Source organism: Balaenoptera physalus, assembly GCF_965194825.1.
Source record: "Balaenoptera physalus genome assembly, chromosome: 6".
Lineage (NCBI taxonomy): Eukaryota > Metazoa > Chordata > Mammalia > Artiodactyla > Balaenopteridae > Balaenoptera > Balaenoptera physalus.
The window spans coordinates 124,349,158-124,367,861 of record NC_138885.1 but is presented as its reverse complement, the minus strand read 5'-3'; the positions used below and the strand labels follow the sequence as shown (position 1 = coordinate 124,367,861).

Genomic DNA, 18,704 nt, shown 5'->3' with positions numbered 1-18,704 from the left:
AATTAGTGGTTCCACCTCCGTGTTGGCAGTGTAGATTTGCAGCCACTAATTTGGGTTTGGGATGTGTGCTCAGCTACTGGCTGCTGTGTCATGCTAGAGTCATGGGTGGGACCTAAATCTAGGGGCATGAACCTAGGCGTCAATTGGCGTTAACTTTGCTGGGACCCAGTTTCCTTACCAATCAAATGAGGGTAATAATAGTATCTACATATTACAGTTTTAATGAGGGTTAAATGAGGTACTGCATGTAATGTGCTTAGCATGGTGTTGGCACGTGTTCAACACATGCCAGTCATTGTAAATAGGTCTCTGGGATTAGCATAAGACTTGCCTATTGTAATTATTTTCATAAATGGGAAAAAAAGTAGTAGTTAATTAGCTTTGCCAGAAAAAAGTGGTTTGAGGTGCCAAGTGCAAAGAGCCTTGGGCTGGGGGCCAGGAGATTGTCTTAACTCTGCCACTTGCTAACTACCCAACTGAGGGTCCAGTCACCAGCTCTCTGTCTTGAGATAAGGTTTGCACCAAATCAGCTCTGCTGTCCTTTCTAATGGTATTAGCATTTTGTGAGTCCAGGAATGAGTGGTTATTTCATTTTAAATACCTCACTAGGGTAGACACTGAATAAATATTTGCTAAGTTGAATGGAATCTGCTGACTTTATCTCTGGAATGTAGATGATTTTTTTAAAAAGCTTTTTCTGCATCTATTGAGATGATCATATTATTTTTTTAAATTTTATTTATTTATTTATTTTTTGGCTGCATTGGGTCTTCGTTGCTGTGTGCGGGGTTTCTCTACTTGGGGTGAGCGGGGGCTACTCTTTGTTGCGGTGCGCGGGCTACTCTTTGTTGCGGTGCGCGGGCTTCTCATTGTCGTGGCTTCTCTTGCTGCGGAGCACGGGCTCTAGGCGCGTAGGCTTCAGTAGTTGTGGCACGTGGGCTCAGTAGTTGTGGCTTGCGGGCTCTAGAGCTCAGGCTCAGTAGTTGTGGCTCACGGCATATGGGATCTTCCCGGGCCAGGGCTTGCACCTGTGTCCCTTGCATTGGCAGGCAGATTCTTAACTGCTGTTCCACCAGGGAAGCCCTCGTATTTTTTTTTAAATTATTTATTTATTTATTTTTGGCTGCGTTGGGTGTTTGTTGCTGCATGCAGGCTTTCTCTAGTTGCGGCGAGCGGGGGCCACTCTTAGTTGCCGTGCGTGGACTTCTCATTGCGGTTGCTTCTCTTGTTGCGGAGCACAGGCTCTAGGCGCGCGGGCTTCAGTAGTTGTGGCTCGCGGGCTCTAGAGCGCAGGCTCAGTAGTTGTGACGCACGGGCTTAGTTACTCTGCAGCATGTGGGATCTTCCCAGACCAGGGCTCGAACCCGTGTCCCCGGCATTGGCAGGCGTATTCTTAACCACTGCGCCACCAGGGAAGTCCCGATGATTTAGTTTTATGATATTGAATTGTAATGACAGAAAACAATGGTGGTGATTTTGAGATTTAAAAAAAAAAAAAAAAGACAAAATGAAAAGCCAGAGACAAGCTGTATATCAGGGCTGTTGTAACAAAGTACCACACACTGAGCGGCTTAAACAATAGAAATGTATAGTTTCATAGTTGTGGAGGCTGGAAGTCCAAAATCAAGGTTTCAGCGGGGCTGGTTCCTTCTGAGGATTCTGAGAGACAGTCTGTTCCATGCTTCTCTTCCAGTTTCTGGTACTTTGCTGCCAATCTTTGGTGTTCCTTGACTTCTGCTGCATCACCTCGATCTGCCTTTATCTTCACATGGTGTTCTTTCTGTGTGCATGTCTTGTCCAAATTTCCCTTTTTTATAATGACACCCATCATATTGAATTAGGGGCCCACCCTACTGTAGTATGAGCTCATCTTAACTTATTACATCTGCAGTGACCAAGGTCACATTCTGAGGTGCTGGAGTTAGGAAGCATGTCAACATATGAATCTTTGGGTGATGCAATTCAACCCCTAACAGGCTGCTTATCCTGTCCTTTTTGTATAACTATCCATCTCTCCATCCTTCTTTCTTACCTTCCTTCCTTTCTTCCAATAAACATTACTGTGTAATACAAGCAGATGGATAACAGACAATTTTAGAAGCATCTTTAAAGCTTTACATAAATGGTCTTGAGCTAATTCTCAGCAGTTGACTTTTTAATTTGTGGCTTACTCATGACTTTTGTTTCCATCTCATTTCCTTTTTTTTTTTTTTCTCTTGCTGCCCCTCTTACTTTACTCTTCCTAACTCTTTCTTCTTCACCCAATTCACCTAATTTTCCTTCTTCACTGAGCATTTCACTTGTTATAAATAGATAGTTTTGCCACCAGATGGTGTGCAAGGCCTGGGAAAGGATTTGAAACACACTGGCCGATGTGGCAGCTTTTCAACATTTTAACTCAGGAAGAAAGTTGACATAATTAGCCAAAAATGAGATCCTGAGATTGTGTAGATTTTACTTCTCCATATATATTTTCTCTTCCTGTACTGTGGAAGCAGAAACCTGAGCTGGAAATCTTGAGGAAAAAAAAAAGTTAAAAATTTTGATGACTAAGAGTTAACAGGAGACACTGATCTGAGAATAGTTTCAACAATAATAGTAGGCTGAGAGGTGGAAGCCAGATTCTGGGGTCTGAGGGCCACTTCCTCAAACAGGTAGATTCAGAAACCACAAAAAAAGGGGAAATCTGTTGAGCGCAATAAAGCTGTAGAAAGGCATTCGTGAAATATGGCTCTTCAGCTGTCATTTAATTCAGCAGTTTCAAATGAGGCCTGCAGCCCAAATGCAGCTCACAGACCACAGCCACTCACAATGTGCTTTGTTTGGCTTGCACAGGGTTTTGTTATCATTATTCCTATTAATTGCCAATATTAAAACAATCCCAGTATTTCACATAATCATCCAGGTTTCAGGCTTCTTCTGGAAAAAAGAAAAAAATATCTGAAGGCCTGGCAATACTGGCTGAATGTTTTTCTTGGCAATACCTTCCTATGGCTGAGTTGAGGCTGTCCCTTCAGATGGAACTTGTGATTTACAGTTTGACTTTGTGTCTTCCATCCCTTTTGAATACGGAACCCTTACTCTCATTGAAAATGTTGCCTGCCTCTGCCCAGCCTGTGAAAGGTATTTGAATACGTGACCCTGCTCTCCTGTTTCTTAGAGGAGGAGATGAGGCCCAGAGAGGGGAGCTGACAGCGGATTCAGTGCCACACCTGCCCCGGAATTCCCGCTGAGCCCTGTTGCCCCGTGAAAGAGAATCTGGTGGGGAAGGTGTGAGCGTGACCCGCCACAGAAGTGTGATGCAGTTCAAACAAAGAGTCAGGAGGGAAGGTGAAAAACCTGAACTCCTGTTGTTACTCAATTATAGAAAAAGGAACTAGAGCCATACACAGACACACAAGTGAAAAAATGAGGAACCCCCAAGTAAAAACCTTACAGGGAACTTGGAGAGAATTAACAAATACATGATCAGAATACCACTGGTCAGCAGTTCAAAGAAAGAAAGGAACCCTATAGGACTACCTGCACGTTTGGGCTATCTCTGGACCAAGCTCCTTATTTAAGCATTGAGAAGGTGGTTGATGAGACAGAGTGACTGAGAAGGCAAGGTAGCAAATCAGCTAGAAATTGGATGGTTTATTATCCAAAGAAACAGCAGAATGCCTTTCTGGGTACCTATGAAATGGCTGTCACAGACACTTCCCATCAGAATGTGGGGACCAATGAGTGGAAAAGTGACGGGGTAGACATGGAGTGATTCCAAAGGTGGAAGCAGGGAATTTTTTGCTTGCCTCAGTGAAGATAAATGGGATTGTAAACGGGCTGGGCTGGCTCCTGGATGATTCGTTAGCCATAGCAAGTATCTATGGAGAGCTTACTCTGTGCTAGGCTCCGCACTGAAAGGTAGACGGGTGACATCATCGTATCCCTCTAACATTACTGATGTCATTGCTGTTGTCATCCCTATCTTATAGATGAGGAGACTGAGGACCAGAGAGGTCAGGTAACTTGTCCAAGTCCACTTAGCTCACAAATGACAGAACCAGGACTCAAATGCAAACTCTCAAGCTGCCTATATCACCAGAGTCTTCCCACTTAACAACCAACCGGCTCTACTGCCCCCCAGCCCTGGCCAAGGCCTGGCCTAGTGATAAATGCCCTTCATGTGCTGAATCCAATTTGGGTTGGCCTGGTGGTAAACGCACAGCATGTCCTGGATCAAATCTGAAACAGCGGTGGAGGTACACCATTTGGGTTGGGTGGCATATAGCGAGTTTGAAAAAACTAAAATTTTAATTTCCAGGGAACTCCCTGGTGGTCCAGTGGTTAGGATTCAGTGCTTTCACTGCCAGGGGCCTGGTTTCAATCCCTGGTTGGGGAACTAAGATCCTGTAAGCCGTGTGGTACGGCCAAAAAAAAAAAAAAAAAAAATTTCCAGCATGCAACTAGTTAGTTTCAAAGAGTCACTAAGTTAGAGGTCTAGCCAGTTGTCCATGAACCTTTGTCCTAAGGACACGAGTAAATGACTTCTGGGAAACTTTGCGGTCTGACATCATCTTCTTTTTTTTTTTTTTTTCAAATTGCGGTTTCTCTTTTTCTTTTTTTTTTTTTTAAATTAATTAATTTTTATGGCTGTGTTGGGTCTTCGTTTCTGTGTGAGGGCTTTCTCTAGTTGAGGCGAGTGGGGGCCACTCTTCATCGCGGTGCGCGGGCCTCTCACCATCGCGGCCTCTCTTGTTGCGGAGCACAGGCTCCAGACGCGCAGGCTCAGTAATTGTGGCTCACGGGCCCAGCTGCTCCGCGGCATGTGGGATCTTCCCAGACCAGGGCTCGAACCCGTGTCCCCTGCATTGGCAGGCAGATTCTCAACCACTGCGCCACCAGGGAAGCCCTGACATCATCTTCTTATTTCCACCTGGGGCATGCTGGTAACATCTATAATAAAGGTAGATCACTGGAAGCTTAAGCAAATGACCTTTTTGGAGAGAAGGAAACTTGGCTTGTGGAAGAGGGAACTGGAGCCCAATGAGAAGGTGAATACATGAGGCTGGTGAAGAAGCAGTGGATATCCCTTCTTTCTACTTTCTGGAAACCCCTCTGATAGGGGTTCTGACCAAAGGGAGATGCATGAGAGGCAGGAGCCTTGGAGGGTTGGTCTTGTCGCTTTCCGAGCAGGCTTAGAGGAAGGAAATCAGGCTAATTGTTAAAGGGATCATTCCTACGTGCAAGTATCAACTGTGGGACCCCGAAGGAATGAGTGCCCAGACCAGTTGTGGGTAACATTTTTTACAACTGATCTAGCAGAGAGAATAGGGCAGCGGGAGCTCTTGGTTTTTAAATGCTATTAAGCTCTTCTGGCCAGAGAACTGTTAAGCCGGACAGGATAAGCTGCCAGAAGATCTGGCAAATACAGCAAGTGAGAGTTGAGTTTATTGCATCTGGAGAAAAGTAATCCCAGTTACAAGCATATGACCCCAGTAAAACCCCAAACCACAGTGTTCTCTAACCCTTATAGAAAACCCAGTTCTCTACTCAGAATATCAATAAAGGGCTAGTTGCCGTTTCTCAAAATTCAACACTTCCACCAATATTTACTAAGTCCCTGTTATGAGCAAAGAGTCGAGTTAGACATGATCCAGGAAGAAACATGCAAAATGATAAGGGAATTGAGAAACCCATGGTATGAAAAGAAGCTTCAGAGGTGAATGTCTTTGCTGCACAGGTGAAAGCTAAGGGGGATGTATAGTGAATTGTTAGTACATGAAGGATAGGTACAGAATCTGCAAAAACTTTTTAATCCATCCTCTCTTTTTAAAAATTATATTAGGAACAGTAAAATTCTGGTCAAATGTTATGTGCTTGAAGTAAAATCAGGGCATAAAATGTATTATTCCACCTGGAAGCTAGTAAAGTAATGGCACTCTTATTCATGTACTGGTACAGGTTGAAAGATAAAACTGCCTCAGATAAAATCAAATGAGAGCTCATAACTGATAGTTTAGAATAGTTAATGTATTTAAGGATTTTTCCCTCTAAATTTCAGAGTTTAATATTAGGAGGGAGAAGAGAAAATATCTCAGAATACGTTTTTTTAAAACTAAATTTATTTTTTATTTCTATTTATTTATTTTTGGCTGCATTGGGTCTTCCTTGCTGCCTGCAGGCTTTCTCTAGTTGGCGGCGAGCAGGGACTACTCTTTGTTGCGGTGCGTGGGCCTCTCATTGCGGTGGCTTCTTTTGTTGCGGAGCACGGGCTCTAGGCACGTGGGCTTCAGTAGTTGTGGCACACAGGATTAGTTGCTCCGTGGCATGTGGGATCTTCCCGGACCAGGGATTGAACCCGTGTCCCCTGCACTGGCAGGTGAATTCTTAACCACTGCGCCACCAGGGAAGCCCCTCAGAATATGCTTTTAATGTCACTGTCAAATATAGGCATTCCACCATCCCTTATTTATTTATTTTTAATTCCTTAAAAAATTTTAAAATCTAAGTAATATAGGTACATAGTTAAAAAAAATCAAACAGACATATAATTTATAATGAAACACAGCAACTCTTTTCCTTTACCATGTTCTTCTCCTAGAGGTAATTACTTTCAATAATTGCAGTCTTTCTTTGGGTAGTTACATCTATATTTCTAAATAATATGCTTATGCTGGCAGTTTTCTACTCCTAATTCTTTACATTGTCTCCTGCCTTCCTGTCATGGTAATTGGGCATTTACTTCCTTCTCACACGCATATTTCCTCACTTCTCTTTCTCCCAAAGTAGTTTTAAGGATGATGATTTCTTGCTTGTATCATTTCTTTTTCTGGAGTTTATATTTTTTCCACTGGCCTGGTTTTCTATGTATCTATCCCTGTTTTTTCCCACCAACGCACTAGCAGATCTTTCAGATGGCTATCAATATTTTTTCCAACTGTAAAAAGAAATGAAATGATCAATAAATTCTATTTCTCCCTTCCCCTCCCCCTCCTCCAGCCTCCGCCACTTCCATCTGGAATGCTGGCTTTCTTGGTCTGATATGTGGCTGTCATTCTGGCCTTTCCTTTCAGCATCATTTTGCTTTGCGTTCCCTGTGCCCTAGGTAACCATATCTAACTCTTCTCTACTCTTTGCTCAGAGACGTCTTGCAGTGGCTTCCTAAGAAAGATATACTGAGTGCAAATTTCTTTATTTTTCTCTATTTTTAGTCTTTGCAAGTGTGAAAATTCAAAGGTCACTTCCCCTCTTTCACTCGATTGATAATTTGGTTGGATGTAGGCGTGTAGTCTTCCAACAAATGCAAATGAGGAGTCCAATGCTCTTTTGTTTTGTTTTGTTTTTTTAAATGTTTATTTCTTCATTTATTTGGTTGTGCTGGGTCTTAGTTGCGGCAGGTGGACTCCTTAGTTGTGGCACATGGGCTCCTTCGTTGCGGCATGTGGGCTCCTTAGTTGTGGCATGCAAACTCTTAGTTGCGGCATGCATGTGGGATCTAGTTCCCTGACCAGGGATTGAACCCAGGCCCCTGCATTGGGAGAGTGGAGTCTTAACCACTGCACCACCAGGGTAGTCCCCTGATGCTCTTTTGATTACTGATCCATTGAGTGTGAACTTTTTGTCCTCCTGGAATCTCTTAGGCTGCTCTCCTTATCATAACTGTTCTGAAGTTTCATGCAATGTACTTTTAAAATTCATTGTGCTGGGCACGTGATGAGCCTTCTAATCTGAAGTCTCATCTTGTTAGACCTAGGACATTTTTTGAATTCTTTCTTTGAGATTTTCTTCCTCTCCATTATCTCTGTTGTAGCTCTCTGGATTTTGTACGTTCTGGGTTGACCCCTTAATAGTTTTATGTTTTCCTGTAATTTTCCATCTTTTTCTGTTTGTTCTGATCTGTTGGAGAGTCCTCTGACTTTATTTTGGTTACCATACTTTTTAATTTGCAAGAGTTTTTTTTTCTTTTTTCCCCAGTAGAATGCTTTTTGTTTTATTGATATAGGAACTCCATCTTCTTTGAACTCTCTGAACATATTCATGTTCGTGTGTGTGTGTGTGTAACAGTTTGTCCTGCGCCATGCTTTCTTACTGTATCCAGTGCTTACTTTTTTTCTATTTGTTTTTCTCAGTCTCTTTCTTTGACATTAGAGACTATTCTCAAATGTCTGGTAATCCTTGGCCTCTGCTCATATTTAAAAGTGGGTGCTAAGATGCCAATAGGCAGTTCTGAGGGCATAGTCAGGTGGCCTGAAAATCTCCATTGTTAGTACCTAGAGGTCTTTTCTCTGCCATTTAGTGTCTCCAGGGAGGAATCATTCCATTTCCTGATTAGGAGATGGGTTTTTTATACAACAGAGTTGGTGGTAGAGGTGCAGGGACATGTTTCTCTCTTAGTGAAGATACATATATAGCTTTGCAGGCTCTGAATTACGTTTAAGATCCAGGAGGGTTGCAGGTGTCTCTAAATATTTCTTCTTACGGGCATAGATTGCTTGTGTAAGGTCTCTGAGAGCCTTAAGCAGAGAAGAAATGCGGCAGTGCACAAACTTGAGCTTCTCGGGTTGAGTAAACCGCGCCTTGTTTGGGTTATCATTGGCAGCTGCTTGGTATCCATTACTGACGGGGGGCCAGAGGAAGCCGAGCTAAGAGGTGCTTCAACTGCATGACCTCCACTAAATTTCTGTGCCCTTGAATAAAGCAGCTGGGAACTTACTGAGGAGTGCTTGTCTGTGCATGTGTGCTATGTGTGTACACATGCGTGAGTGTCCTCACTTAGCTGTAATCCCCTGGAAATGCCACGGGTGGTCCATGCCAACCACTCTGTAGGTAGACCTTTAGCCGGTGTCCCTGTTTTTAGAACTTTGTGGAGCCATGGTACCCACAAGTGCTGCCCTCAGGCTTTCTCTGGGAGAGTTGGCTGGTTTGTCTTTGTAATCTGCCTCTTAAGCTACGATTTTCCTTATTTTGCTAAGTTAGTTATCACTCTTCTGTCTCCTTCCATCTTCCAAAGATTTGTTGAAATCTCTTGGCTGCTATCACATCCCCTGTCATTCTCCTAGTCTTTGAGGGTTAATGCATTTAAGAAACTTCTACTATTGTCATTTTAGTGACAGTTTGGGAGGTAGAGGAGATAAAGCCCTGTGGTTTAATTCAATATGTTTACTTTGGGTTTTTTTTTTTTTTTTTGTATTCTTTATCATGATTAAAAGCACTTCAAGGTAAAGAACCAAGTTTTACGTTGTAGGTTCATAGTGCACAGAGTAGGCCCTCAGTAAATATGCGTTGAGTGAATAAATGATCTGTGCCCTAAGGTCTCTACAATACAATTAATTCAGCTGCCTATGTGATTATTTCCTCTGCGATTGTCTCAGGTTAACCTTGAATGAGGGAGGGGAGATCTCAGTGAAATCAGATGCCTTACCTAAGGCCAGAGCATTTGGGCCAAATGTAAGAAGTCAGCCTTGCTCATCACACTTCGTTGGATGTTATGGTTGTTTCTGGAGTTGGCGTTTCCCAGAAGAGGATTACCAATCAGCCTCTCCATTATTCCTTTCTTGCCAGCACCATTATTGAAACAAAATACCTGGGTGTTCTGAAGTCAGTTGAAGTTTGTTTATGACATCAACTTGAGTTGAAGTTGGCTCTTTGTAAATATTGGAAAAAAACCCAAACCCTCCCAATTGCCTTTTTCTCATACTCCCAAGCTAATGCTAATCAAAAATGGTATTTGATTAACCTCTTGAAACATATTATCCAAATATGCCTTGAATGACTAAACTGATAAATTGGATACAATTAATTGCTCGAGGTGATGAACTCCTGTGAATCACTACAATTCATTCCGCCAGTTTTCTCATGCTACACTGTTAACTCTGGAGAGAGAGCGACACTACTTCTCCCTCAGAGCAGAACTTGAGAGGATGAAATCTGTCAACACTGTCTTATGCAATGCAATTATTGGATAAACTTGAACCTATTTGTTACTTCTTTTGAATTTGAAACACATTTTAATATTTTAAATCACTTTATGGATGTGTGTATTACGTTCCTGATCATCCTTTCTCTTTGAATTCATTGTTAGAATGAAAAAGAGTTATTTGTTTATTGTCTACCTTGTTGAGCGGTTTAAGAAGGCAGGCACTTGATCTTGAGAGAAAGTTGCAATAGACGAAATAGAAAGTAATCCATAATTAAACTCAGCAATAGTTCCAGCCACTCACTGGAGCTCCTTGATCTGAGCTCCTTAAATTAAAAGCGACATTTATCTATGAAGTAATCCTGGAGGAATTGTAACAATGATGGTTTTGAAATCTGATAGTAGAACCAATAAGAAGACATGAAACCAGGGTGGTTTCTTCCGGAAGGGAAGGACACCAGGTACACTTTAAAGTCTGTCTTCAAGTATATGAAGAGTTCGTTATTATTTCAAGGGTAGTGATATATTGTCTTTTAATATGCTCTGTGGATAAAATCAGGGAAAATCGGTTTAAATTGTAACAGAAAAGATTTAGGTTAGATGTGAAGAAGAAAATTTTCTGACAGGAAATGCAAAGTAAACACCAAGAAAATGTGTGGATTTCATTTCTCCAGCAAAGGTCTGACCAGTCACTAGAAATAATAGGATTGAAGAGTCTTAGCCACCGGTGAGAATCCAAAGCTGAACCTTGTTCTCAAGATCCTGGGGTTTTATTATTCTATTCCCATTCAATTGTGTACTTTTAGAATGTCACTTTTATGATGGTCTCTTCTTGGAAGCAAAAAATACCTTTCTCAATGTGATTCTTAGAAAGCGGTAGCTGTGTTTCATTATTGAATTATCTATACCTGTGCTGATAGTGAAATGTGTATTTAAGAAAATGCTCTGTTCTAAGCAGATGCTTAAAATTCCAGACTGAGGGTGATTTTTCTTAAAGCTGCTAGTTGAGCAGGGCTTTTTTTTTTTTAATATTTCATGAACATCTTTTATTTATTTATTTATTTATTTATTTATTTATTTATTTATTTATTTATTTATTTATTTTTGGCTGTGTTGGGTCTTTGTTTCTGTGCGAGGGCTTTCTCCAGTTGCGGCGAGCGGGGGCCACGCTTCATCGCGGTGTGCGGGCCTCTCACTATGGCGGCCTCTCTTGTTGCGGAGCACAGGCTCCAGACACGCAGGCTCAGTAGTTGTGGCTCACGGGCCCAGTTGCTCCACGGCATGTGGGATCTTCCCAGACCAGGGCTCGAACCCGTGTCCCCTGCATTGGCAGGCGGATTCTCAACCACTGCGCCACCAGGGAAGCCCGAGCAGGGCTTTTTAACTTGCTTTCTTTTCACTGGCCATGTCTTGGTTTTCAAGTCCTTATTAACAGATGTTTCCTTTCTAAGAAAGAATAGAGTTTATTAAGAAGACCTCAACAGACACATGAAAGAATGCTCAACATCATTAATCATTAGAGAAATGCAAATCAAAACTACAATGAGATATCATCTCACACCGGTCAGAATGGCCATCATCAAAAAATCTAGAAACAATAAATGCTGGAGAGGGTGTGGAGGAAAGGGAACACTCTTGCACTGTTGGTGGGAATGTAAATTGATACAGCCACTATGGAGAACAGTATGGAGGTTCCTTAAAAAACTACAAATAGAACTACCATACGACCCAGCAATCCCACTACTGGGCATATACCCTGAGAAAACCATAGTTCAAAAAGAGTCATGTATCAAAATGTTCATTGCAGCTCTATTTACAATAGCCAGGACATGGAAGCAACCTAAGTGTCCATCATCGGATGAATGGATAAAGAAGATGTGGCACATATATACAATGGAATATTACTCAGCCATAAAAAGAAATGAAATGGAGGTATTTGTAATGAGGTGGATGGAGTTAGAGTCTGTCATACAGAGTGAAGTAAGTCAGAAAGAGAAAAACAAATACAGTATGCTAACACATATATACGGAATCTAAGGGGAAAAAAAAAAAGGCCATGAAGAACCTAGTGGCAAGACGGGAATAAAGACACAGACCTACTAGAGAATGGACTTGAGGATATGGGGAGGGGGTGGGGTGAGATGTGACAGGGTGAGAGAGTGGCATGGACATATATACACTACCAAATGTAAAATAGATAGCTAGTGGGAAGCAGCCGCATAGCACAGGGAGATCAGCTCGGTGCTTTGTGACCACCTAGAGAGGTGGGATGGGGAGGGTGGGAGGGAGGGAGATGCAAGAGGGAAGAGATATGGGAACATATTGTATATGTATAACTGATTCACTTTGTTATAAAGCAGAAGCTAACACACCATTGTAAGGCGATTATACTTCAATAAAGATGTTTAAAAAAAAAAAAAAGAAGACCTCGAATTCTATAGGTTGGGGGAGGGGATGCTCTGAGGAGAGAACTTGTTTTCTGTTGGCTTTGGATTTATCCACCGACTGAGTTTGTATGATTTGTGCTGTGACATTCAGAGCCAAATCTCTTTAATAAAAAGAGTTGAATATTTTATTTGTAGAAAGTTTTAAAATTTTAATTATTTTGGCTCCTAGTATATATTGTTCCCTCCATGACACAGTTAACCTCAATAATGAAAGTTATTTTTTTAAAAACAAAACAAACACGCAACAGAATAAATTATGATTCTAAACTTGATCTTCTCATACCGTGGATTGAGAAAACCTAATCTCATAAAATAAAGATCGGACCATCTGACAATTTATGAAAAACAAATCTTCCGTACCTCCCAGGCTCCACAGTAAATTTCTACAGCGTCTTCTATTCATTGAAAGCTTTCAAAATTCATTGAAATAGGAATGTGCATTTCAAATACACACTTTGAAACTTAATTGAAAATAAAATCAGGTTTCTTCCTAATGTGGTCAACACACTATTTATATTGTAAACATTTATTGTGATGCCAAACTGTATCTTGAGATGGTTGATTCTAAAACTCTCAGCCAAGTAACCCACAAAGTGGAGTAAAGAGCTTACATTTGAGACTTAGTTTGAACTTTGAGAAAGGTGCCAAGAACGCCCAATGGGACAAGGACAGTCTCTTTAATAAATGGTGTTGGGAAAACTAACATCCACACACAGAAGAATGAAATTGGACCATTATCTCACTTCACATACAAAAATCAACTTAGAATGATTAAAGACTTAAATGTAAGGCCTGAAACTGTAAAACTATTAGAAGAAAACCTACGGAAAATGCTTCTTGACATTGATATTGACATTGACGTTGATCTGGGCAATGATATTTTGGATACGACTCTAGAAGCACAAGCAACAAAAGCAAAAATAGACAAATGGGATTGCATCAAACTAAAAAGCCTCTGCACAGCAAAGGAGAAAACAAAGTAAAGAGACAACTTATGGAATAGAAGAAAATTTTTGCAACCATACATCTGTTAAGGGGTTAATACCCAAAATGTATAAGGAATTCAAACAAGTCAATAGCAAGAAAACAAATTATCCAATTTTAAAAAAATGGGCAAAAGACCTGAATAGGCATATCTCCAAAGAAGACATACCGATGGCCAACAGGTATATGAAAATATGCTCAATATCACTAATCATCAGGGAAATGCCAATCAAAACCACAATGAGACATCATCTTATACCTGTTAGAATGGTTATTATCAAAAAGATAGGAGATAAGAAGTGTTGGTGAAGGTGTGAAGAAAAGGGAACCCTTGCACACTGTTTGTGGGAATGTAAATTGGGACAGCCATTATGGAAAATAGTATGGAGGTCCCTCAAACAATTAAAAAATAGCAATACCATATGATAGTACTTTTGGCTATATTTCCAAGGGAAATCTTACTTCTGGGTATATTTCCAAAGGAAATGAAATCAGTTTCTCAAAGAGATATCTGCACTCCCATGTTCATTGCAGTGTTATTCACAATAGCTAAGACATGTAACCAACCTAAGTGTCCATTGACAGATGAATGGATAAAGAAAGTATGCTGTGTGTATGTGTATATATATGTACGTACACATACAATGGAATATTATTCAGCCTTAAAAAGAAGGAAATCCTGTAATTTGTAACAACGTGGATGAACCTAGAAGACATCATGCTAAATGAAATAAGACAGGCACAGAAAGACAGATACTACATGATCTTACTTATATGTGGAATCTAAAAACATCAAACTCACAGAAGCAGAGAGTAGAACAGTGGTTACAAGGGATGGGGAGGTGGGAGAAATGGAGAGATGCTGGTCAATGGGAACAAAGTTGCAGTTATGTAAGATGAATAAATCTAGAGATCTGGTGTACAGCATGCTGACTATAGTTTATGATACTAGATTGAATACAGGAAATTTGCTAAGAGAGTATATTTCAGGTGCTGTCATCATACACAAAAACTGAGAACTGTGTGAGGAGATAATATGTTAATTAGCTTGACTATAGTAATCACTTCACCATGTATATGTATACCAAATCATCATGCTGTACACCTTAAATATATATATAATTTTTATTAAAAAATTAGAATATGGTCCCCTTCTAGTTTTCTCACTTTTCCCCCTTGCTTCATCCTTATTTCCTTCCCTTACTTCTCTTCTTTATGTCTATATTATCATTTGGTTTCTATACTTGTGATATGAAGCAAGAGTATAATTTTTAAAGTAAACCCTTCTACTGTTTTTAACTTTTTTTTTGGCTTGTGAAGGAAGAATTTAATATTTTCTCAAAAGAGTTCTGTTCTGCCTTGATATATTTTTTCTCACTATGAGTCTGTGACTCATAAAAGAAAACCTCTCTCTCCTATAGTATAAATAAGCTATGTTTGTGGTGTATACATTTCTTTGTTCTTTTTTGGTTAAATGTAATTGTCAGATGGGATAGTTTTCATGCTGGTAATTATTTTTTTCCTCTGTTCAGAATAATCCTTTGTAAACCCTGCTGCTGTATTTTAATATCTATGGTAGAATGATTTGGCTGACCAAATTCTGTTTTTTTTTCTCTCCTTTATTTGTTCTAGATTCATTTCATATTGCTCTTCAGTCGACAAGGGAAATTACGGCTGCAGAAATGGTACACTACTCTCCCTGACAAGGAAAGGAAAAAGATCACCCGGGAAATTGTTCAGATTATTCTCTCTCGTGGTCAGAGGACAAGCAGTTTTGTTGATTGGAAGGAGCTAAAACTTGTTTATAAAAGGTGTGAGTAACTTTATGAGAGCTGGATTTCTTATTACTATTTGGTTTGTTTAGTCCTGAGCATTTTAGATTGCAACACCAATTATATCATTTACTGAAATCTTTGAAGGCTGGAGCCCGAATGTTTGTACCAGTAGACTAAATAGAAGAAAACTCTCATTTATTGAAAGGCTTTCCATGTGCCAGGATGGATTCTAGATACTTATTCTAGATACTTAATTTATGTGTTGATAATGCACACATGCATTCAAGAAATTATGAGCATCTATTATATTTCCAGCACTGTTCTAATGACTGTGCATACAGTAGCAAACAAGACACAGAACATTCCTGCTCTCTTGGAACTTATTCATCTGTTAAGCAAACAAAACAGTTTCAGTTAATAACAAATGCTATAGAAAAAAGGTTAACATGATAGAGAGATGGCAGCTCTTTATTATTCACGTTGCAGATGAGGAAACTGAAGCCGCAGAGAGTTTAAGTAATTAGTTCCCAGTCACAGTAATTGAGTGGTAATCAGCAGAGTCAGGATTCAAATCCAGATTTTTCTGACTTTAAAGACTGTATATCCTCTCTTTACTGTACCTGCTTGCCATGGCAAGACCATACTAGAAAGGGACCTCAATTTCTAGGTGAGGAAACTGAGGCCCTGAGAGGTAAAGCCATTTTGCTCATAAAGACCCAGATAACTGATGCCTAAACCGGGACCAGAACACAGCCGATCTGACCCTGCATCCAACATCATACTGCAACTTTCAGAGGGAAAACACACATTAGAAAGGGATGTGTTTGCTCTCACAAGGTGTGTTTATAAAACTGGAAGGGGAAAGACAGAGGTAACATCAAAGGCTGTATTCAATGGAGTAAATTACCAGGAAGTGCCTGGAGCAAGCTTCTCTTGCTGGGTCCAGGGTCAAAACTTTTCGTACTAGCATCGTGGGAGATGTCAGCAAAGGCCCCTTATAGTGATAAGCATCCCAGGGATAGAAAGACAGAGTCCCAGAAATACTTGCCGACAAAAGGCTTGTCCCTACTCTCTGCCTGGTTTCTACAACTTGGCGTTCAGTTGTGATTTAAACCATTACATGAAGAATAGGCTTCAGCAGTTCTCTCAACAGATATCTATAACTACTGAGTAAACAACGGTGAACAACTCAGACTCAGTACCTGCCTTTGGGAAGCCACTGATTTAGTGAGGGAGAGACAGGCCATGAAATACGGAATGAAGAGCTCTGGATGCGGGCTTCCCTGGTGGCGCCGTGGTTAAGAATCCGCCTGCCAATGCAGGGGTCATGTGTTCGATCCCTGGTCCAGGAAGATCCCACATAATGCAGAGCAGCTGAGCCCATGCACCACAACTACTGAGCCTGCGCTCTAGAGCCCACGCGCCACAACTACTGAAGCCCACATGCCTAGAGCCCGTGCTCCGCAACAAGAGAAGCCACTGCAGTGAGAAGCCCGTGCACCGCACGGAGAGTATCCCCCGCTCACCACAACTAGAGAAAGCCCACATGCAGCAACGAAGACCCAACGCTGCCAAAAATAAATAAGTAAATAAAATAAATTTATATAAAAAAAGAAAGAGCTGTGGATGCTCTGTGAGGAAGGCACAGGAATGCATAGCAGGGGCGTCCAGTGCAGTCAGAGAGGACAGAGATTTCCTGGGGGAAAGGACATCCAAGCTCAGAGCTACAGGAGAAGTAGGAGTGAGCCACATGTATGGGGTGAGGAGGAGTATTTTAGGCAGAAGAAACACACATGGGAGGGGAGGACTTGATAAGCTGAGGGTGGGAGACACACTGCAGTACAGTATGAAGTAAGAGGGTGGGCACGTGGGCCCCTGGGCCCCTTGGTCAGGGCTCTGGAGTTTAGAAAGGACAATTCACAATCCAGGGCGGGGCATGAACGGGCACCCTGATTGCCATGGGTCAAAGGACTCTGTCCCCTGATCACAGCTCCTCAAGGTAAAGTTTTGAGGACCTTTCACATAATTAACAGAAGTAACCCAATCCCCACCATATTTTTTATATATTCTATTTTACATTTTGGGAGGATATTGGATATGATGAATAATGATTTCCCTCTTGGATGTGGACAGGAGAATCCCCGGAGAGGAAGTGGTAACTGCATATTCATGGGAAAAAACCATCTTCAGGTTGTGTAATGTGCCATTATATTTTACGTTATCTTCTTTTCTTTTCAAGGTATGCTAGTTTATATTTTTGCTGTGCAGTAGAAAATCAGGACAATGAGCTCTTGACACTAGAGATTGTGCATCGTTATGTGGAGATGCTGGACAAATACTTTGGAAATGTAAGTGGTGTCCTGGTCTCTAGACTGAGTCAGTCTCCACCTCAGCTCTGGCTTCAGTTCTGTCTGTCATCACATTCCTTCTCTCTCTCAAGTCTAAAATATGAACTGCATTTGCACCGAGGATCAGAATGCAAGGCTTTCCCCCTTTCCTGTAATTCTTAGTAAATGGAAGATCCAGAGCTTTCCAGAGGCAGGCGGTGTGTGTATGTCCAGACCACAGCCACACTAGACACCTTGTTTCAATAAACTAGAATTTAATTGTGAAGGATTCCTTGATATTTTGTCCTTTACTCCCCATTGACTGTCTTCTCTTTTCTATTGTGACTTTTTATCCTCTCTCTGGTTTCTTTTACTAAGCTCCAAGTGTTCTTTAATATTATTTATACATAAGAAAAAAAAGAACAAAACACCAGACAAACAAAACCAAAATCCTTTTCCTTCACGTTGCTATTCAGTCTCCATGCATTTAGTGCCAAGGAATACACTCTACGAGGTGCCCTGATCCCCAGAACACATTCACTCTGCGGCAGCTTATGGCTTGGCTTCATCTTTACTCCTGCAAGGAAATCATAATGGTCAACACCAGTGATGTTGCTTTAATCTTCACCTGCCTTAACCTCTCTGCAGCACTGGACCCTTGCTCAGTGCAATCCTTTCTTTAAATCCGCTCCTCTTTATTTTGCCCTGACACTGAGTTCTGCTAATTCTCATCCTGTGTTTCTGAAGGCCCCAACTTGGTTTCTTCCCCAGCTCCCTCCCTCCCCCTGCCCTCTAAATGCCCTCCTGCTCTTTCTTTCTTCACTCCTGTGTGTCTAGTAGACTCTCTCTCCTGGAAATCCATCACCAGATGACTCTTCTTCACTTTGCTGATGACGGTCTTCACTGGGCTTCTCACAGTCACCTCAGTCTTCACGTGACAAGAACTAAAAATCAGCTCCTGAAAACCTGTTCAGTCTTGTGCTTGAAATTATTATGTCCTAGGATCTTTCAATGCAGAAGGACAGTGTTCCTTACATATTTCTCCACCCTTTACTTAAGTCTGCCTCTGTCTATTCAAATTGGATGAAAATTCATCTCCTTTCACTCTCACTAGTATAGTTTCACTTGGGATTACAGTTTTGCTTTTCCTTTAAACCTCACCTCTCCCCCTTTCTGCCTCTGGGCTCATCTCTGCCTGCCTTTCCTGGCCTGTTTGTTACCATTTTCCTTCCAATGCAAAGATCTCTGGTGACAGTCAGTCACTCTCCTCCAT

At 41.2% G+C, this 18,704-nt stretch overlaps 1 protein-coding gene and 1 long non-coding RNA gene across 4 annotated transcripts in view; both read left to right on the top strand.

The window, feature by feature from the left end:
• LOC309662235 overlaps positions 1 to 18,704 on the top strand; it is a 94,688-nt gene that overhangs the window by 56,571 nt on the left and 19,413 nt on the right. The window lies entirely within an intron of this gene.
• The window catches only part of AP1S3 (adaptor related protein complex 1 subunit sigma 3), a 54,645-nt gene that overhangs the window by 20,548 nt on the left and 15,393 nt on the right, over positions 1 to 18,704 (top strand). For all 3 annotated transcript variants that reach the window (XR_014264583.1, XR_014264584.1, XM_082464694.1), the window contains exons 2-3: positions 14,962 to 15,140; positions 17,344 to 17,452. Coding sequence is in view for 1 of the 3 variants with exons in the window: in XM_082464694.1 (XP_082320820.1) it covers positions 14,962 to 15,140; positions 17,344 to 17,452 (288 nt within the window). In the remaining 2 variants the exon portion in view is untranslated. The remainder of the gene's footprint in view (positions 1 to 14,961; positions 15,141 to 17,343; positions 17,453 to 18,704) is intronic.